We start from the raw sequence: 23,615 nt of genomic DNA on the forward strand, positions 1-23,615 counted from the left end.
TCGTGGAAGGCGACTAAAAGGGAAGGGAGAGGGGGCTGGAAATCCTCTCCTATCGTTTTTAATTTTCCAAAAGAAGGAACAGAGAAGGGGGCCAAGTGAGGATATTCCCTCAAAGGCTCACTCCTCTGTTCTTAACGCTACCTCGCTAACGCGGGAAATAGCGAATAGTATAAAAAAGTATATATATATATATATATATATATATATATATATATATATATATATATATATATATATATATATATATATATATATATATATATAATCATTATACTTATGTGTTTTCCCACATCAACGAGAGAGCACCATGAAACAGACGAAGAATGGCCCATCCACTCACATACACATATGTATATATTCATAAACGCCCATACACGCACATATGTTTTCACCAGATACATAAATGCTACATGCAAATCCCTGTGTCTCTTTCTCACACATATTCTTCACAGCAACTATCAAATCTATACATCCTTTACCACTCTTGAAATTACACTGTTCCTCCCCCAGTCCGATGCTCAATGCATACCACAACCCTCTCAATCACCACCCTTCACCATAACTTACCAGGCACATTCAACAAACTTACACCTCTGTGCTCCAATCTACAGGCAACACATTAAAAACCACACATACAGCGGAAATCCTAATCCACCAATCAATAACGCAATCACATCCTTTCAAAGATTTTTCACTCCAGCTGCCTTGCAACATTTCATCTTACACAAGGTTGCTTTTTCAACCACTCTTTTCTTTTTAGTGAACCACTTGCCACGGATCGATCACTTTGCATACCTCCCCGATCCAAACACCCTACATCTGCTACCCTATCCTCAAGCACATTCAACAATCCACTAAGGTACTATCTCCATCTCCTCTTTGCCTCATCACAGCCTGTTATCCACTTCCCCACTTGTCCCTTTCACCGGTGTTCTAATATGTTCACTTGTTTTTCAACATCTCCATCCAACACTCTTTTTTTAAAAAAAAGTTGAAAGACTTGTGATCAGATCACCCCTCAACTCTTCTCTCTTCCAAGGCAGGTAAATTTCAAGCCTCTAGCTCAACAGCTTTCCATTAGCTCTCTCTTCTGCTCATCTTCTAGTTACACTTTTTCTATCTTCACTCTGTCTAGTACCAGTCTTAACAACTGTTTCATACTGTCACAGAGGATGTCATAGGCAGATTCCATCATCAGTCATGCCTCACAGAATGATCCTGTAGCCTTAACAGCTCAAAAACACTATCCAATATGCATTACTGGAGCCAATTCCTCATTTCCATAAATTCTGACATAATGCATCATCTTGGATCTTCTAATTCATATACAGTACTTTAAACCACCCACAAAGAAAAATTCTGTGGGACATAGAGATCTTTAAGGTAATGATTATAAACTCCTAAAAAGTAGAATTATCTACATAAGTAGTATTATCTACAAACTAATTTCAAAATGTTAATACAACAAATTGATACACCAGTAAATAAATAAACCATAATAACCATGATAAATCTCTTAAATGTCTATCCGTCACCCCCAACTTGGTTCGTGACTGAATTGCTATACTGCTCCTTTGCTCACTCAGGCTTTTTGTGGCTATGATCCACAGGGTCACGTACCATGCCTATTCTAACTGGTCTAGCACACTTTCCAGGTACTTGGACTGGTCCTTACTGTGTGGAGGCCATGACCTGTGCAAGAATGAGTGACAGGTAGCAGGTGGCACACAACCCTAAAGAGGGAAGACGTACATCTGATCCCATCTTAACAATGGGGATGCGTTCCTGGAAATCCCATTTTAACAGAGACACTGGATACTGGATGACATTCAATCCTAGGATTCGATGGGAGAACATGGGGTTATGTTTCTGAGGGAGACTTCAAATGCCCAAAAACATACAGCACAATGCAAGCATTTTATTGATCTAAGTTTTAGAAGCAAGAGCATACAAGATGTACCTAAAATTAGTAGAATGATACTGCACAGATAATACACGAAGATACCTTGGACCTGGAAGGTGGAGGCTCCAGCGATATCAACAATCCAAAAGCATTTCCAGTAATGGCAAGTTGTACGTATAAGAGGTTATAACAATTTTGCAGCGTATGCATTTTGTGCAGTCTGTATGAGCAATATAACTTAAATGCATTGGATTGGCTATGGAGGTGCTGCCACTTCCCAGTAAACAGTAACTGCTTTGAACTTTACTGTTTAAGTTCTTTTTAAATGTTTTATGAACATTACTTCATCTAGTTCTCGTTGAATAACATGCATAATGCTGTGTAAGCCTTGGTGGTACTGCCATCTGTCAGTGAATGTTCACTCTGGCGTGTGATTGCTTTCCGAGGGCGATTGTCTACGACTGCCATGCACACCTCTAAACTTTTTCTATATCTTTTGGAGTCTACAGAAATCTTATTGTTCACGAGTAAGTGGATCAGAAGATAGTGCGTCACAGGAAGTGGGAATAAGATATACAGAATGATGCCAACTGCAAGAAGGTGAAATAGGACCAGAGAATAAAATGCACAGGAAAAGGTAAAAGAATCAAGATGAAGGCAGGTAGGTACAGGGACTTAGAAGCCAATATATGATCAGTGTTTAGATGGGTCTAAAGGCAAAATGAAAAGGGAAGGAATGGAATCAGTAATCAACAATAAGAACAAGAGAATCAGTTAAGGTGTAGTTAGAGAATAAACTTCCATGTAGAGATCATTAAAGAATCTAGTAACTTAAATTAAAGAGTAGAGCAAACTTACCATGTACCAAGCACAATTTTCTGGGTTTTACATGCATAATAAAGTATACTCAAATGAACACAAATGCCAATGGAAAGCACTCATTCTCAAAACTTTATGGATATTTCCTTAAAGGAACAGATTTCTAAACATCTATCATGTGCTCTCTCCATTTATATATCACATCCACTTGACATGAAAGGTGTTATCTTGCTCTGCCTGGTTTACACAGAGCGAAAAGTCACATTCGGCCATGCTTAACCATTGGGACTACAGTCTACTCAAAGAACTTCCTGCTGCAAAAGAGTCTGTATTTTCTTGCACCCAGTGGTAGCGCAGCCTTGGGCTGTAGGAGCCTTTAGAAAGGCCTTGAGTAACAGCAGAACTCTTTCACAGAAATTGGTCCAGGAATAATAATACATCAAATGTTAATGAATAAACAAAATAAACAAGCAGACATGAAGTACAGCTCCAAACCAAATTTGTACATGTTCACAACAAAGTTAATAATATTACACACAAAATGGCAATCCGTTAAAAGATCAGACCAGTGCAAAGCAAAGCAAAGGATAAGTGTCTAAGAATGGGCGAGACATAGTCCACTGAGGTTAACCAAAGGAAATTTGATTTTATGCTTATCTACCCATAGATGGGAGACATCCCCCTACCCCTAACCCCTGCCAACAGCAAAAACTGTTATGGCATGGCTCAGGGGTACAGCAGCAGAGCAGTAAAAGGAAAAGGAAAGGTTAAAGTTCTCAAAAGAGTGACGAGTTTGAGTAGTGGTGCATCGGAATAGTGAGGAGTTCAGCAGAGGGGAACACTAAGTAACAGAAACTAAGAAGCGTTTCAGGAGTGACATCCAATGGGTTTAACACAGGAGAATTTCTTAAGGAAATTCTAATCTCAGTATATACACAAACTAAACACGTATGCATACGTATAGATGGTACAGTGAAGACAATGAAAGATTTATAACCGATAACCATAACAGCATGTGGGTGCAAGAGCATACGTAGGGGATAATGATGCTTACCAGTCTGGCCATAGGCGAAGATGCAGGCATTGTAGCCCAAAAAGGCATTGTTGAGGATGTCTTGCCCCACAGCGGTGAAGACAATCTCCTGTGTGGCGAAGGCTGGGCTCTCACTCGACAACGAATCAAAACAGTGGTCGAAAGCAAATGTCTTTGGTTGCTTCCGGCTGTAACAGAAAAGGGTGCCCATGGTTAGTGTTCAGTCAAATCTATATATTAGTAAATCTATACATTAGTAAATAATCTTTGGGTATACATATATTAGTAAATATATGAAGCTTATGGAATTTCGTGTCTATGTCATTCAAACATTTACCAATTCGGTTAAACTGGATTACTTACCTGCAACCATGTAAATCACACACACACACACACACACATATATATATATATATATATATATATATATATATATATATATATATATATATATATATATATATATATGTTCTGGAAGACAGCCTGGTTACAAGATATTTGCTAGAAACTCACTCAAATATACTGAATGATAACTATGACCCTTCTGCATCTTTCCTATATATTTAAACCACTAACCACTAAGAATGTGTTTGTTCACCACTCTAGGCAGCAACTTGTGCATAAAAATCTAAACGTTTTCACAAGACAATCATTTTCCGTTACCCTTCAGGAATGAGAGAGGGACATATCACGCAGTCTGTGGCAATGTTGCTTCACTCCAAATTCTGCTTATGAGTACACGGATACATCTTTATCTGTGGGGATATGGAAGAAAGAATACTTCCCACACATTCCCTATAAATTGCAGAAGGCAACTTTGCGGGGGGAAAAAAGGAATGGGGGAGTTGGAAATCCTACAAAAGAAGGAGCCAAGCAAGGAGTGCCAATCCTCCTCAAAGGCTCCAGCTGGAGTGGGTGAATGTGTTTGGATGCAATCAATATCAGAAGACTTCATTAAGAAATGATAATGTGATGCATCATACAGACCATGTAAAGGCAGCGGTGGCCTGTGTGGGTGACTCGGTGAAGACCCGTGTGGCCTGTGTGGGTGACTCGGTGAAGACCCGTGTGGCCTGTGTGGGTGACTCGGCGAAGACCCGTGTGGCCTGTGTGGGTGACTCGGTGACGACCCGTGTGGCCTGTGTGGGTGACTCGGTGAAGACCCGTGTGGCCTGTGTGGGTGACTCGGTGACGACCCGTGTGGCCTGTGTGGGTGACTCGGTGACGACCCGCGTGGCCTGTGTGGGTGACTCGGTGACGACCCGTGTGGCCTGTGTGGGTGACTCGGTGACAACCCGTGTGGCCTGTGTGGGTGACTCGGTGACGACCCGTGTGGCCTGTGTGGGTGACTCGGTGAAGACCCGTGTGGGTCGTGTGGGTGACTCGGTGAAGACCCGTGTGGCCTGTGTGGGTGACTCGGTGAAGTCCCGTGTGGCCTGTGTGGGTGACTCGGTGAAGACCCGTGTGGCCTGTGTGGGTGACTCAGTGAAGACCCGTGTGGCCTGTGTGGGTGACTCGGTGAAGACCCGTAAGGACGACAACCGAAACCATCTGGCCCTTGCCACATGGTAATCTTGGGTCACACTCTACCACATTTCACTTCCACTCCCTCAAGGCCATCTTCGCCGGCCGCCCCCTCCCTCACCGAAGACTTTAAACAAATCATGAAGTCAATACAAAAAATAACGATCGTAAATGTAAACTCACGTAAGCCTTTAACATAGAAGCAAGCCCATACAAAATGTCTACACGCAACTCCAGCGAATATCCTCAACACTAGAAAACTGGAGTTATCTACGCAATGTTACACCAAACGTACAAGATCAGATCTAAATACCATATTATCCACACAGGAACACCACGGATCAAGATCCACATCAACAACGGCTACAAGAACTCCAAATTCAAGAAATTCCTTCGAAAAAAAATAGGTGGAGAGAGAGAGAGAGAGAGAGAGAGAGAGAGAGAGAGAGAGAGAGAGAGAGAGAGAGAGAGAGAGAGAGAGAGAGAGAGAGAGAGAGAGAGAGAGAAACTCCAACACAAAACATATGACTGCAACCAGGTGTCAACTGCCTCCAATACAGATGAACGTGCACTACAAAACATCTTCAAAAAAAAAAAAACATCAACCACATTACATGAAAACAAAGTAGTTTAGTTACCCACTACAGACTTTAAAAACAAGTAAACGCAACAAGAACAACCAGTGACATGAAAAACGAGATACATTACAAGAATCCACTTGTGTACACTATCCAGTTGACTTACCATACACCTACAGCTTGGCTTAAACAAACGTAATTTCCGTGAGATACAAAACCACACGCACGAGAGACAATCGTAAAATCTACGAAGACACTACGCCGTGAACAAGACCACACGACGACACGCCTACACATCACTAATTACAGGATGCATACCTGGTCAAGTCTTTGGCGTTCTTCACCCCCCACAGCCCGGCCTGCACCCAGGCTGTTAGATTGGGTCGATCTGGTTGTTGATTGACCAAGTTGTTGGAAGCCGTAACCCTCAGGCCTATATAACCCCTGCAGCCAGGCTGGTCTGGTATACTTTGTGGGTACTTGTCCAGTGCTCTTAAAAAAAATTCTCTGCAATGCATTCCACCCTGTTTCTAATGGTAGCTGGCAAAGGGTTCGAGTCTTGGGCCCCTGATGTCTATGATGTTCTCTTTTTGTGTGTGCATATCGCAACTTTGGATTTTGGAGAGAGCATTTTACAAAGTTTTCCACCATAAACATAACAGTAGCCTCGGAGATTTTAGCCGTGGCCTGTGACTTAGATCCTTTACCACATTATTATGGGATGTGAAAGATCTCTGAATATATTCTAATTCCGGAATTTCGCCGGCCATGTAGGGTGACGTAAGGACGCACCAATATTCAATGTGAAAAAATGAACAATATGAATATTATCAACAATGGTGTTTCTTCTCTAGTCTTGAAGGTCTGCAGGATCCAGCCAGTCAGTCATCTTCTGCATGAGGCAGCTGTTGTTTTGTTGTTTGCTGAAAGTTATATCGTTAGACATTATTACTCCGAAGTCGTTCACATAATTCAACTGTTTTTTATAATAGCGTCTGTGTATGTGCTACATTTGTCTTATTTTCATCATTCACACTTCCCGATGCTGGAAGAGTTGAAACATTTCCATCGAAAAGTATGTTGTTTTCGGTTGCCCTTTTAAAAGACTTCGTTTGTATTTCTTAGTAGCATTCATGATGTTTGGGGCTTGCAGGTTGCTGCTGGCCTCCACTCTCAACGTCACTCTCCATACGGGACATTCCTTCTCTTTCCATGTCTTTGAGTTGAGATCATTCCCTCTGTCGTTTTTGTGTCAAGAGTTTTATGGAGGCCACTCGAACTCTCTCCATTACAGCATTTCACATGTCTGAGTTTTTGCCTGCTACTGAGATGAAAGTGATGTCGTGCGACGTTTTTCCACTTGTGAGGGGTAGCGCCGCTTCCCCCCGACTTTTCCCTATTCGTCGCAGATTTACATTCATATCTCAAAGTGCAATATGGAAATGAGCGTCTACAGCACGTACCATTTGCATGTGAAAAGCCCCTCTGACCTGTTTAATAATTAGTTTATGTGTGTGAACAGTGAGCAGATATATATATATATATATATATATATATATATATATATATATATATATATATATATATATATATATATATTTTTTTTTTTTTTTTTTTTTTTTTTTTTTTTTATACTTTGTCGCTGTCTCCCGCGTTTGCGAGGTAGCGCAAGGAAACAGACGAAAGAAATGGCCCAACCCCCCCCATACACATGTACATACGTCCACACACGCAAATATACATACCTACACAGCTTTCCATGGTTTACCCCAGACGCTTCACATGCCTTGATTCAATCCACTGACAGCACGTCAACCCCTGTATACCACATCGCTCCAACTCACTCTATTCCTTGCCCTCCTTCCACCCTCCTGCATGTTCAGGCCCCGATCACACAAAATCTTTTTCACTCCATCTTTCCACCTCCAATTTGGTCTCCCTCTTCTCCTCGTTCCCTCCACCTCCGACACATATATCCTCTTGGTCAATCTTTCCTCACTCATTCTCTCCATGTGCCCAAACCATTTCAAAACACCCTCTTCTGCTCTCTCAACCACGCTCTTTTTATTTCCACACATCTCTCTTACCCTTACGTTACTCACTCGCTCAAACCACCTCACACCACACATTGTCCTCAAACATCTCATTTCCAGCACATCCATCCTCCTGCGCACATCTCTATCCATAGCCCACGCCTCGCAACCATACAACATTGTTGGAACCACTATTCCTTCAAACATACCCATTTTTGCTTTCCGAGATAATGTTCTCGACTTCCACACATTTTCAAGGCTCCCAAAATTTTCGCCCCCTCCCCCACCCTATGATCCACTTCCGCTTCCATGGTTCCATCCGCTGACAGATCCACTCCCAGATATCTAAAACACTTCACTTCCTCCAGTTTTTCTCCATTCAAACTCACCTCCCAATTGACTTGACCCTCACCCCTACTGTACCTAATAACCTTGCTCTTATTCACATTTACTCTTAACTTTCTTCTTCCACACACTTTACCAAACTCAGTCACCAGCTTCTGCAGTTTCTCACATGAATCAGCCACCAGCGCTGTATCATCAGCGAACAACAACTGACTCACTTCCCAAGCTCTCTCATCCCCAACAGACTTCATACTTGCCCCTCTTTCCAGGACTCTTGCATTTACCTCCCTAACAACCCCATCCATAAACAAATTAAACAACCATGGAGACATCACACACCCCTGCCGCAAACCTACATTCACTGAGAACCAATCACTTTCCTCTCTTCCTACACGTACACATGCCTATATATATATATATATATCCCTGGGGATAGGGGAGAAAGAATACTTCCCACGTATTCCCTGCGTGTCGTAGAAGGCGCCTAAAGGGGAGGGACCGGGGGGCTGGAAATCCTCCCCTTTTTTTTTTTTAATTTTCCAAAAGAAGGAACAGAGAAGGGGGTCAGGTGAGGATATTCCCTCAGAGGCCCAGTCCTCTGTTCTTAACGCTACCTTGCTAACGCGGGAAATGGCGAATAGTTTGAAAGATATATATATATATATATATATATATATATATATATATATATATATATATATATATATATATATATATATATATATATATATATTAGATATCTGGGAGTGGATCTGGCAGCGGATGGAACCATGGAAGCGGAAGTGGATCATAGGGTGGGGGAGGGGGCGAAAATTCTGGGAGCCTTGAAGAATGTGTGGAAGTCGAGAACATTATCTCGGAAAGCAAAAATGGGTATGTTTGAAGGAATTGTGGTTCCAACAATGTTGTATGGTTGCGATGCGTGGGCTATGGATAGAGTTGTGCGCAGGAGGATGGATGTGCTGGAAATGAGATGTTTGAGGACAATGTGTGGTGTGAGGTGGTTTGATCGAGTAAGTAACGTAAGGGTAAGAGAGATGTGTGGAAATAAAAAGAGCGTGGTTGAGAGAGCAGAAGAGGGTGTTTTGAAATGGTTTGGGCACATGGAGAGAATGAGTGAGGAAAGATTGACCAAGAGGATATGTGTCGGAGGTGGAGGGAACGAGAAGTGGGAGACCAAATTGGAGGTGGAAAGATGGAGTGAAAAAGATTTTGTGTGATCGGGGCCTGAACATGCAGGAGGGTGAAAGGAGGGCAAGGAATAGAGTGAATTGGATCGATGTGGTATACCGGGGTTGACGTGCTGTCAGTGGGTTGAATCAGGGCATGTGAAGCGTCTGGGGTAAACCATGGAAAGCTGTGTAGGTATGTATATTTGCGTGTGTGGACGTATGTATATACATGTGTATGGGGGTGGGTTGGGCCATTTCTTTCGTCTGTTTCCTTGCGCTACCTCGCAAACGCGGGAGACAGCGGCAAAAAAAAAAAAAAAAAAAAAAAAAAAATATATATATATATATATATATATATATATATATATATATATATATATATATATATATATATATATTCCTTCTTTTTTTCGTACAATGCGCCATCTCCTGCGTTAGCGAGGTAGCATTAAGAAGAGAAGACTGAGCCTTAGAGAGAATATCCTCACTTGGCACCCTTCTCTGTTCCTTCTTTAGGAAAACTGAAAACGAGAGGGGAGGATTCCCCCCCCCCCCCCCCACAGCTCCCTCCCCTTTCAATCGCCTCCTACGACACGCAGGGAATACGCGGGAAGTATCTTACATATAAAGAATCTCTTAATTTCTCCAATATAGTTGTATTCATTTCTCAATGTAGGAGATAAGGCATGTCAATGTCGCCTTTCTCATAATTCTATTATTATCATTATTACCATTACTACTACACTACTACTATTATCATTACATCTCCCAATATGGCTTATTTACACACTTTCTATTTACATGAAAAAGGTTCCCAACATATTCTTATTATATACTTTTCTCCTCACTTTTGTCCAACATTTATATTCTGTTCATTCAGTGTCAAGTTGGCATTTATCTTCTGGGGTCAACATCTCACGCACAGCTCCGGTGTATTGCCACACGCCAGCGACCCCATGGTACTGCAAACAGCTCAATGTTTACTCTCTTCCCATTACACTGACTTACTGCCACTAGTTATGTCATGCTGTGTTCTGCTCCGCCGGTGGCAGTGTCCAGGTATGGTCTCAACGTTTACCGACCCATCTCGTGAGTAAACCACAGACAAATGTTTGTAGTTCAATTCTGCTGAAATCAAACTACAATGTTTGGTTCATGTTCATTAAGTCTTGATTCTGAGTGATAACCATGTCACAGTAGAGAAATTCTGGTCCACTGATCATCTAGAAGTTATTAATGATGTCTTCAAATATTTAGAACTCAAATATAACGTCATATTAACTGTAATCGTATGGCTTATTATCTAATACAAAGAAAGGGCTTAATCTAACTCGAGAATAGTGTAAAATACTGCTTCATTAGCAAGGAATTTTGCTAACAAACCAATTTCACTATAGTTATTACTTAAAAAAAAAACAATGGAATGATGAAGAAAAATCATAAGTTTAACTGACTGAACCAGCTGTAAGCGGACATGAGTACTAAAAAGAAAAAAAATATATACTTCGTGATGCAAGCAATGGATAATAGCTGAAGGGAAACGAGTCGAATTAAATAGATAAGTATTAGCAAATCTTTCTCAGCAGGAGCGTACTATACCGTACCTTACGATAAGTCGTTCACTCAAAAGAACTGATGAACCAGGCTCCTGCTACTCATCATAAATATGATGCCAGTTTTATCAAATATTCTGAAGACAAAGATTATTGTGGTAAACGTCATGTAAAAGACGCATTATTGTGGTAAACGTTGTGTTAAACGGTCTGCCTGGTGATGCTCCAGCACGGGCTAACAGGGACTGTGGTGGACAGCGATATTATTGGCAAGATATCAACTAAATTTCAATGTTTCTCTCGGGTTTGTACGATATATACACCTTCTACTGATACCACTATAACTTAGACATTTTATAGTTTCTGGTGTAAATACGACGTCTAAATATTTTTCATTGGCACAATTTTTAACCCACATTCAATCGCTTCTTGGTTTTGTTCAATGTTTTAAATCTTTTCCTGACATCCTTTTTACAATTGTTCTTTATAAACAATTACAAATGTATTAGTACTTTATCTTTTCTTTCATGCTTATTGACCGTTTCCCGCATGAGCGAGGTAGCGTCAGGAACAGACGAAGAAAGGCGTCATTCGCTCACAACCATTCTTTGGCTGTCAGGTGCAATGCACCAAAACCACAGCTCCCTATCCACAACCAGGATCCACTGACTTTCCATGGTTTTCCTCAGCTGCTTCACATGCCCTGGTTCAGTCCACTGACGACACTGTTATAATACTGCGACATTAAAATTATTTCATCGCCCTTTTAAAGACAAAATACGATTTGATTCGTAAAGTCTCCGGAACTGTTCATCGACTTCCAATTTCTGCAGTCTCGGGGAAAATGATCTGAGTAAACCAAAGATCTTGCGATGCGCCTCAGCGAGGTTTTTAAGTGTAGGTTTAAGGTTGCGTGAGGTTTTGTGTGCCTTTGGGTTTAGTTATGTTGGGAGAAAACTGCGACGTAGTCCTCCCGCACAAAGACAGATGGGAGTATCGGACACATTCCCGGCTCCCGAGCCTCCAAAAATCGGGAACCGGTTATCGGTCTCGGAAACACTCCACAGCTGATTTGAAATGAAGCGGAAACATTTATTTCACCTCCACTTTGTCGTGTTATGCTGCGGTGGTTTAGCATCCACACCTGTCCGTACCTCCTTCAGTTTGAGATCTGAGTATGCCGTATTTACGGTAATGTCGCATGAAGAGCTGACAAATACTTGCCAAAAAGCAAGTCAAATAAAAATCTCGTCAGCAGAAGACACAGAGACACTACAAACACACGAAAAAGTCTTCCACTGGGAAACCGAAACCGTTTTCCAATGGGGTTAAGTTGCGACTGTGATATAGGGATGTACCAGACCTACTAGGCTGTGGCGGTTATGTGGGCATGCAAGCCGCGGCTTTCAATTGCCTGGTTGATCAACTTCCTAACTCGTAGGCTTTGACTTGGCCCAAGCTCTGGGGTAAATATTCCCAAAGTCTACATCAGACTATTTCTTTTTCTTAAGCTAAGAATATGGAGTTTGCGATAGATGCAAAAATTAGAGATAAGAGATGAGAGAAACATTTTCAATATGGCATGTTGGTAAGTTGTGACCAAGAGGGTCAGCAGTTAAGGATCACGTGATCTATACAAGCCTTAAATACCAGTGAGAATCCTAAGAAGGCTGGAGGTGGGTGAGCGTATAATAGAGAAAAATCCTTGTATAGTTTTAATACGGTTTTGATGTACGAATAATGCAACGGAATCATAGTTCATTTTTTCTATCCACCCCCGCCCCTCATTTCTTCTCGAGAATGGAAATAGTTCCTTTAGGATTAGGTCGGTTAACTGCCATCAGACGCAGTTCGTGTTGTATAGGATAAGGTCAAACGCATCTTTGCCAACACCCAGGATGGAACTCGACCATCACGACTGACACCAGCAGTTGTGTACACGGCACGACACGCAAACGACAACACCAACACAATAATATCCGTTGCCTTCCTTTATGCAGCGCGGACTTGCCACGCCACAAATAACACTTGCTCTTCAATTCTCGTCACCTAATACTATACAAAAAAAAAGATAGCCTTATTTTGCTTTATCGCTGTGGAATCAACTTTATGAGAAAGATTTTATCTCTGATGAAATAAAAATTTTTGTATAACACACAAACTCCCGAAGTAATTTAAAGTTTCAAAATTGTAAATAAAAAAAAAATCGCACTTTGCTTCACAATTTCTCCAAGTTAAGGATAAAGAGGAAGTGACCAGAAATAAAGACATGTGTATAAAGAGAAGGTGATGTAATACAAGCATGGGACAATTTCTCCATCAACTGTTCTACAACAACTGAATAAACTAACATCATATACAGTTAAAGTCAAGACTATCAACACATCCAAAACACGGCAACAATCAATTTATAAATGAATACGATACTTTAAGGTGAATTAAAACACGTACAAGAATTTCAACATATACACTACACGTATTTCAACATGTTTTCCCCCACAAACCCCGCGCCTAAACTCAGCTCTGCATGTGTTCTCCATTCATATTTACAAATAAAATTTCAAAATCAGTATATATCCTCTATATTACACATTGCTCTTTCGTCAATATATTCGATACTACACATTAACCTTACTCAGAGCCTGATAATGTGCTGAAGAGAGTGGTGGGGAGGGGAGGAGCCTTCTACTTTACAATCTCTGCATGTAAGGATTAAGAACTACACATAATATTATTGTCTCCCATCAGGTCACCTCATCAAGTTGAGCCCACCAGGTTTTCTGTTACCGGGCCTCCCAGGGACTGGCAACACCTCAGTGGACCCTCACGCCAGCAGGAGTGCCTGGGAAAGGTCAAGACGCCTATATCTGGCGACTCATAACTTTTAATTAAACCATCCGACCTATATATATATATATATATATATATATATATATATATATATATATATATATATATATACCTGTGTGACGTCAGCATGCCGGAGAGAGGACCTTACACCACACAGCCAGCGGTACTGGCAACACTGGCCTCTCCCTCACCCTGCCGGTAGTACTGACAACACAGGTCTCTCCCTCACCCTGCCAATGGTATTGACAACACTGGTCCCTCCCTCACCCTGCCAGTGGTACTGACAACACTGGTCTCTCCCTCACCCTGCCAGCGGTACTGACAACACTGGCCTCTCCCTCACCCTGCCGGTAGTACTGACAACACTGGTCTCTCCCTCACCCTGCCAATGGTATTGACAACACTGGTCTCTCCCTCACCCTGCTGGTAGTACTGACAACACTGGTCTCTCCCTCACCCTGCCTGCGGTACTGACAACACTGGCCTCTCCCTCACACTGCCAGTGGTGCTAATAGCACTGGCCTCTCCCTCAACACTGCTAGCGGTACTGCCAACAATGGCCTCTTCCCACCCTGCCAGAGGTACGGTTAACCTCTCGCCAGGATTTCCTTTATTTACCTCCCCCTCCCTTACCCCAGTTACCTTAACCTGTCTTCTTCCACTACTCCATCACCCGCCTCCCCTCCCCCTGGCATCTCCCAGCCACTGTCTGCCCCGATCCCCGGGGCCCACGACCCTCCCCCGGGCGGCAGGTGGCAGCACAAACACCGTTAACGAGACCCTTGTTTATACACGCTCGAAAACTTGGGATACACGACGCTAATTTAATCTACAGCTCCCGTGATACTTACATGCTCCGTCACGGAAACACACTCCAACATTTACAAACACACGCATTATATATATATATATATATATATATATATATATATATATATATATATATATATATATATATATATATATTGGAAAGGATCACAATTTTGCGCGTGATCAAGATATTCCTATGTGTTTCACTTTCCCCGTGGACTCATAGGAATTTATATATATATATATATATATATATATATATATATATATGTGTGTGTGTGTGTGTGTGTGTGTGTGTGTGTGTTTGGACGCCGCCTGTCTGATGTTACATCGCGAGTGAAAAGTCGCCTTTAGCCCGGCTATATCGTCAAAGAACTTCCCATATCAAAGGAGAATGAATTCCCTCGCTACTGGTAGTAGCGCAGCCCCGGGCGGCTGCAGAAGCCTTTGGAAACGTTCTGTGCAACACAGGATTCATAGCACTAGGTCCTGGGTGATATATATATATATATATATATATATATATATATATATATATATATATATATATATATATATATATATATATATATATTATCCCTGGGGATAGGGGAGAAAGAATACTTCCCACGTATTCCCTGCGTGTCGTAGAAGGCGACTAAAAGGGGAGGGAGCGGGTGGCTGGAAATCCTCCCCTTTCTTGTTTTTTTTTAATTTTCCAAAAGAAGGAACAGAGAAGGGGGTCAGGTGAGGATATTCCCTCTAAGGCCCAGTTCTCTGTTCTTAACGCTACTTCGCTAACGCGGGAAATGGCAAATAGTATGAATATATATATATATATATATATATATATATATATATATATATATATATATATATATATATATATATATATCACATGTTTACCAAATGGCGTCCTAGCTTCGTCTCTTCGATGTATATCAACCGACTGTTATTTCTCTCTTGTGTCTCCCCTGATGATGTGATTATTGCACGAAAGTGCACTTGGGAACTTATCGTGTTTCATTGTGTTCGTGGACTCATAGGAATATATATATATATATATATATATATATATATATATATATATATATATATATATATATATATATATATATATATTAATTTTCCAAAAGAAGGAACAGAGGGGGGCCAGGTGAGGATATTCCACAAAGGCCCAGTCCTCTGTTCTTAGTGCTACCTCGGTAACGCGGGAAATGGCGAATAGTTTAAAAGAAAAGAATATATATATATATATATATATATATATATATATATATATATATATATATATATATATATATACATATATATATCACATGATCGTTATATGGCCACTGGCAACTTTAGGGTCGGTCGCAATGGTAACTATTTCCTTCCTCACAGGGATGAGCACTGGAACTCTACCTTCTTGTGTCCTCCTATTCTTATTTCTTACGTTTGAGGCTCCTCCAGTCATGGACTAAAAAGGCCACATCAGGGCTGGGCCTTAATCTGAACATAGAAAGATTAATGGAAGGGAAAAAGAATAGAAAAGGGAGAGTATTTACTAATTTAGAAGGAAGTGAAAAACCTCTCTTTTAAAAGAGAATTTATCAGGTCATAGTTGTTTGGAAAGACATGAGAAGGCAGATAGTTCCAAAGTTGCGAGGTGTAGGGAAAGAAACAGTTATCGAAACGGCCTACCAAGTCGCCAAACAAAGTCATAATGTGACGCAGCAGCTTGCTGAGTACTGTGAGGTCTAGCTAGTGGTAGGGGGTACGCAGGCAGCCAGCTCTCAGGAGCAATAACTAAAGTAATGCTTTTGGACGACGGTAAATGAACCAACATTGCGGCGCAGGGCAAGCGGGTCAAGTTCTGAAGTTAGCCTGGGAGAGTTTATTAGTCTGACCGCTTTCGACTCATGCCTGTCAAACTTCTGTGCCGTAAATGAATGGTAACAGTTAGGAGAGAAAACGGCAAATACATGAAATATCATCAAAGAAACTATATATATATATATATATATATATATATATATATATATATATATATATATATATATATATATATATATATATATATAAAGACCGTAAAATTCCCTCCTCTCATGCAAAAATATGTCTTTGCATTGATTTTTCATACCTCTAAAAATGTGTAGTTGTGCGAGTTGTTTGTTTGTTTGTTTGTGTGTGTGTGTGTGTGTGTGTGTGTGTTCCCATGCTCGTAAGGGTCCGCGCTTGTATAGTTTCTATCGACACACCACTTGTGTTAGATATCTAACACGCGATCCAGTGTACGTTCATGTATGTCTATTTCTGAGGGCGCCATTTCCTAACCTTCTCTTTCATCTCACAGCCTTTTAAGTCTTCCAGTGATATCTGCAAACGTCAGTTATGAAGCGAACATTGCTGAGAAAACATCAGAAACCCTAACCAGTCCCATGATACTGTTAGAAGTTAAAAAGGGTCATTACCCAATTACTTAGGCCAATAATTATAGAGGACGGTGACTTGATTTAAGACATCGAAGCCATGGCAAAGATTGTTTTTATGTCTTTACAAATGAAAATACATCTCATGTTCCGAGGAAAACGTTTTGCAACATACTGCAACAAAAAATTAAGATATACTATCAGGTGATAAATGACTGATAGTAAATAAAACAAGCCCACATAATTTTCATCCGAGGACACTGAAAGAGGCGAAAATATGAGAGACAGTTAAATTCTAAACAACTTTCTTCAATAAGTCTCTTGCTACGGGAAATATTCCGGTGGAATGGAAATTTATCAATGTAACACAGGTATTCAATAAAGGTAATAAATCACTGCCCAGAAATTATTGCCCAATTACCTTAACGTCTGTAGTTGGTGAACTAATGAAAACCTACAAACAAAGCCTTTTTAGATGGTAAGTCTTTCACTCAAAATACTACAAAAGTCTTAAAATGTTTCTAAATATCTCTCCTCAATTTTCTTTCTTGATCACTTGAAGTGTTTCAACATAGTCCAGGATCAGAGCACCTGGACACAGGCTGTCAGCGGACAGCTCCCCAGCAAGCGACACCTGGAGCAAAGGGCGTGGGTCTCTATGCTACGTCACGCCTCTTCCCACGGTACCAAACTCATTACTGACCTCAAGAGACGCTTGTCTGACGAGACGTACACAAGAAAATGGAAGGCTGTTGTGGTGGAGGGTGACCACAGCGCCAGTAGTGTTACCGCGAGGGTCTGGCCTCAACACAGCCAGCAGTGTTACCGCGAGAGTCTGGCCTCAACACAGCCAGCAGTGTTACTGCGAAGGTCTAGCCTTAACACAGCCAGTGGTATCACCGTGAGGGTCTGGTCTTAACACAGCCAGCAGTGTTACCGCGAAGGTCTGGCCTCAACACAGCCAGCAGTGTTACCGCGAGAGTCTGGCCTCAACACAGGCAGCAGCGTTACCGCGAAGGTCTAGCCTTAACACAGCCCGTAGTGTCACCGTGAGGGTCTGGCCTCAACACAGCCAGCAATGTTACCGCGAAGGTCTAGCCTTAACACAGCCAGTAGTGTCACCGTGAGGGTCTGGCCTCAACAAAGCTAACACGTCACACTTACCCAGCCGCTACACCTGTCATCCTCGGCTACTGCCCGCCACCTCCCACTAGCCTCAACCCTCACCTGCAACAAAAGAGGAGAGAGCACTGAACTTCATGTTCCATATACGAAAAAAATGTATCATAAGAATAACCAATAAGTATCCACAACTGGTCTGAATTAAGTATTCCATGCCTTAACCAGGGATTTACAACTGTTGTCACGTCTACACATGCTCAGGAGGATGGTGGGCAGTGTTGTCAGCCTGTCGGGACAGAGGGGAGGAGACAACTGTCTCAGAAACGATGGCAGAAATGCTTCTCGAGGAAGACAGAACAGCAGGAGACGGGGGGGAAAAAATATGATTAAAAATTTCCTCATGTCTTCCTGTGGTTGGGAGGAGGCAGACAAGGGATCGGCGAGAGAGAGAGAGAGAGAGAGAGAGAGAGAGAGAGAGAGAGAGAGAGAGAGAGAGGTAGGGGATGCGAGTACCCCAGCCATGCCAGCATTACCCCATGTACTGACGGACGAAGCCTCTCGCCGTCAAACTTTAGTCAACTAATCCGAAAACGGGAACCTTAAAGGTAAAGAAAATGTCTAAGATTTGTGAGTCACAGCTGCCTGGTGGAGTGAATGATGGAACCTCCCCGATACACACATGATGGATTAAAATCACAGCTTTCTATGATGAAAGATGTCGAGAAAATAACAACAAAATCTTCACTTCAATCTTATACAAAGAATTTCGTAGAAAAATAAGAAGCTACAGGGTTTTTGAGGCATTTGTTAAGGGTAGGTGATATCCACCTCGCCAAGAACGAAGAGAGGAAAAAAGAAATTAATTTAATTAATCTGGGCTTTTCAGTTAAACGCTTGTAGATCTGACTCACAGGTAGAAAGGTTATGGGACGAGAGAAAGGCGAAGGAAAACAGAGAATTCCACAGCATCGCTGTTCGAGGAAAGAAAGAAGTATAATAACTGTAAACCTTCGTGTAGCCTAGCCTAAGTCAGGTGACCAGTTAATGAACCAACTCAAAGGGAAGGATGATCAGCTGAGTTGACTGTGGACGGGCTGCCGCAATCAGGATTTGTACCTATGTGCTGTTTTCTCTTATTTTCCTTATAGCACCTTTCCATCTCCCTGGCGGCATCTTACAAGTGTCAGAGTTTGTGTATACTCGGAACCATACCTTCCAAGATTTTTCAAATGTAAATCATACATATATCTCTCCTGTCTGCGTTCCAAGGAGTGCTCAGTGCTTTCAGTCGTACTTCGTTTTTTCTGGTTCTTAAGTGTAATCGCTGACGAAGAATATATATATATATATATATATATATATATATATATATATATATATATATATATATATATATATATTTTTTTTTTTTTTTTTTTTTTATATACTTTGTCGCTGTCTCCCGCGTTTGCGAGGTAGCGCAAGGAAACAGACGAAAGAAATGGCCCAACCCCCCCCCCCCCATACACATGTATATACATACGTCCACACACGCAAATATACATACCTACACAGCTTTCCATGGTTTACCCCAGACGCTTCACATGCCTTGATTCAATCCACTGACAGCACGTCAGCCCCGGTATACCACATCGCTCCAATTCACTCTATTCCTTGCCCTCCTTTCACCCTCCTGCATGTTCAGGCCCCGATCACACAAAATCTTTTTCACTCCATCTTTCCACCTCCAATTTGGTCTCCCTCTTCTCCTTGTTCCCTCCACCTCCGACACATATATCCTCTTGGTCAATCTTTCCTCACTCATCCTCTCCATGTGCCCAAACCACTTCAAAACACCCTCTTCTGCTCTCTCAACCACGCTCTTTTTATTTCCACACATCTCTCTTACCCTTACGTTACTCACTCGATCAAACCACCTCACACCACACATTGTCCTCAAACATCTCATTTCCAGCACATCCATCCTCCTGCGCACAACTCTATCCATAGCCCACGCCTCGCAACCATACAACATTGTTGGAACCACTATTCCTTCAAACATACCCATTTTTGCTTTCCGAGATAATGTTCTCGACTTCCACACATTCTTCAAGGCCCCCAGAATTTTCGCCCCCTCCCCCACCCTATGATCCACTTCCGCTTCCATGGTTCCATCCGCTGCCAGATCCACTCCCAGATATCTAAAACACTTAACTTCCTCCAGTTTTTCTCCATTCAAACTCACCTCCCAATTGACTTGACCCTCAACCCTACTGTACCTAATAACCTTGCTCTTATTCACATTTACTCTTAACTTTCTTCTTCCACACACTTTACCAAACTCAGTCACCAGCTTCTGCAGTTTCACACATGAATCAGCCACCAGCGCTGTGTCATCAGCGAACAACAACTGACTCACTTTTTTTGCTAATATTAAACCGTAAAATTTAGACCCCCCCAATCCCATCCACCAGAGAGGACACATTAGCAGACATCATCACCCTATCTGTGGAGAGTACTGGTGTCAATGAGAGCGTTATTATTAACTATCCCACCTCTTGCCTTGGTGGTCTGTTGCTTTTTTTTACGTTCGCCGAGGCGAAGGTCAACAAACAGTCGTGTTCAAACGTTTTCTACAATGTGCTCTTCCCACCTAGGAAGGAGGAGTTCGTTTTCGTCCGACAGCTTGTAGTGATCTGCATTTCTTCGCTTCCCACATGAGAGAGAAATTGTTGAAGTGTTCACCATCAAAATTGCATATCGTCAGTGGCTAAACAGACAACTTCATTCATGTTTACTATTTTTCTTTGTCTTAAACTGAGGAAATGACTAAGTGAAAGTATGGCTTCGAGTGTATCTAGTGATGCAAGTATGTAGTTTCTTGGGAGCTAATTCTTTTTTATACAGGAAACAATGAATACTGCCAGATGTACAATAAAGTGCCACTGTGTATTACCTAAGATGTTGTACGTTCACATTCACACTTTTCCAGTTAGTCTCAACCACACGCATTTGGTTCGCTATGACACTACAGAGCTGTCTAAGGCTTCCACAGAGCCAGTATAAAGAAGACATCAACATTTTTCTTCTCCAGCGCCTCTACAATTTCATCACAGTGGTCACAGCCTGAGAGAGGTACGACCCTCCCACCTTAGAAACATGTTGTCGCGAATTATGCAGGTTATTTAATTCCCTGAATTTAGTCAAATCACATTTAAAAACATTCAATTCTTTTTTTAATGATGAGCGGTGGCTGTTTGGAAATGATATACACCTTCTCCTATGGACTGGGGGTTTGTGAGGCAGTTCCAGACTTTTCAGTAGGGGGATATACCAGAGTCCAGGCTTTTACTGCCTGTGTTAATAATGGTGATTTGCATTTCTCCAGCAGGACACAAGGTTTCCAGGAACGTGATCCTGGAGCAGAGGGCATGAGCCAGCCAACCTGGAGGGAGTCCTCCGGCAGGATAACAATATGTGTGACTCTCACACATTACTCTTGACGTAGAAGCCGTTTGGGTGAGAGAGAGAGAGAGAGAGAGAGAGAGAGAGAGAGAGAGAGAGAGAGAGAGAGAGAGAGAGAGAGAGAGAGAGAGAGCTGCTGTAGTCACCGGAGGTGTACATCAGACTAGGCTAGTGAGCCATGGCCGCTTCACAGTATGGCTGGACGGAGGGGTCCAACCAACGGCTGGGGAGGGCAATGGCTTCTTCCATCCTCCTCACACGACCGACACACACTCGTCACCCACCCGAATCCTAACCCTCATCCTCTTAAAAACATCCGATACTTCGTTAATTAAGTAAAGTTTCGGGAAGGAGAGAGAGAGAGAGAGAGAGAGAGAGAGAGAGAGAGAGAGAGAGAGAGAGAGAGAGAGAGAGAGAGAGAGAGAGAGAGAGAGGAAAAAAAAGGCCATGATAAGTTCTGGTTACTTTACGAGACTTCTTCAACTTGAGCCCGGCTTCTAACTAATGACAAAGTCGCTAACAAGGTTGGCTGGCATTCAGCTCACGATGAAAAGTAGAAGAGTCTTCCCTCTCTGGGCGGGTGGAGGCAGCAGGGAGTGCAGTACCCGCCTCTGGAGCGGGAGGAGGAGACGGCTGGCACGGTAGCTGTGGCTGTCAAGTTTCATTCCTCTGATCCAGGTTGCTGTCTCTTCTTTCCCCTCTCTCACCCATACGTGGATAAGTAGTATTCAAACCATAAACGTGCAAGCGCTACTACATCTGACACTCATCACATAAAAACACGTAACTGAAACGGTTCGTTCGTCGTTAACTAGAATTTCCTACGGTGGGCGCTACGCGTCTAGCTCTGCCCTCTGGCGAAATCTCGTCGTAAGTACTCTCTCTCTCTCTCCCTCTCTCTGAAAAAGGCTCATCGACTCGACCCAAGCACAGCGCCGTACTAGGTTTAAGGTGGGTGGGTACAGTGTAGGGTGGATGAGGGGAGACAAGAGCATGGTGCTTCAGTTGGTATGATCTCAGGGTGTAAGTGGCGCTGGCGGAGGGTCACCAGCCAACACCCCAGGCGCGTACACCCCCACAACCGGCACCCGGTGAGGCGTACACCCCCACAACCGGCACCCGGTGAGGCGTACACCCCCACAACCGGCACCCGGTGAGGCGTACACCCCCACAACCGGCACCCGGTGAGGTGTACACCCCTACAACCGGCACCCGGTGAGGCGTACACCCCTACAACCGGCACCCGGTGAGGCGTACACCCCCACAACCGGCACCCGGTGAGGTTTCAAGCCAACACTGCAACGAGATCATTTTTGCTCTCGGCTCCATTCACTCCAATACATGGCGGAGGTCGGAAGAGCGCTACAAATTATATATTAATGCATTACTTTTTTTTTCCCCTTCTTGTAACTGAATAAGAGCGGTTGGCTTCCTCGCGTGCCTGGCGCTAAGGTAAGGAGGGGGTCCCTAGCCACAAGCCTCCACTCCTCCTGCTTGATAATTGTTCTTAAAGGTGAGTGTATATAACAGTGACAAGGCTGACGGCTATCACTGGCAACCTGGCCACACTTCCCGCCCGCCTCTCCAGCTGGGGGACAAATCCTGTGGAAGCTCTCCACACGACCTGAATACATGTTCACACGAGACTGTTCAGAAGGGATGTTCAACACGTCCTTGTAACTACCACACAGTCCCGTTATACTGAGCTCAGAAAGTGTCTACCAACTAATCAGGTTCCAACTGCAGTAGTTAGAAGAAAAAAAAAGTTTTGAAAAAGTCGTATTTTTAACCTCGCAAAGCGCTATAGTCTAGAGCAGGATTGTTAAATTTTTAAGAGTGTATCATCAACATAATCAACCATGAGCAACCCACGAGAAACGTTATGCAGGTCTGAGAAATACTTCCAGCGCAGGAGTGGCGTTGCCTTGCGTCTCCCTGGGTATCAAGTCTACACACTACACGCCTCCCTCTCTTAGCCTTGCCTTTGCTCCCCACACTAGGCTGGGGGCTTGCTTTTCATCTATCACAAACAGCCC

The 23,615-nt window shown here is 42.6% G+C and overlaps 1 protein-coding gene across 1 annotated transcript in view; it reads right to left on the reverse strand.

Moving 5' to 3' along the window:
* The window catches only part of Khc-73 (Kinesin heavy chain 73), a 785,588-nt gene that overhangs the window by 433,481 nt on the left and 328,492 nt on the right, over positions 1-23,615 (reverse strand). The window contains exon 3 of the mRNA XM_071670193.1: positions 3,777-3,943. Coding sequence (XP_071526294.1) covers positions 3,777-3,943 — 167 coding nt within the window. The remainder of the gene's footprint in view (positions 1-3,776; positions 3,944-23,615) is intronic.

Source organism: Panulirus ornatus, chromosome 14 (genome assembly GCF_036320965.1).
Source record: "Panulirus ornatus isolate Po-2019 chromosome 14, ASM3632096v1, whole genome shotgun sequence".
Classification (NCBI taxonomy): Eukaryota; Metazoa; Arthropoda; class Malacostraca; order Decapoda; family Palinuridae; genus Panulirus; species Panulirus ornatus.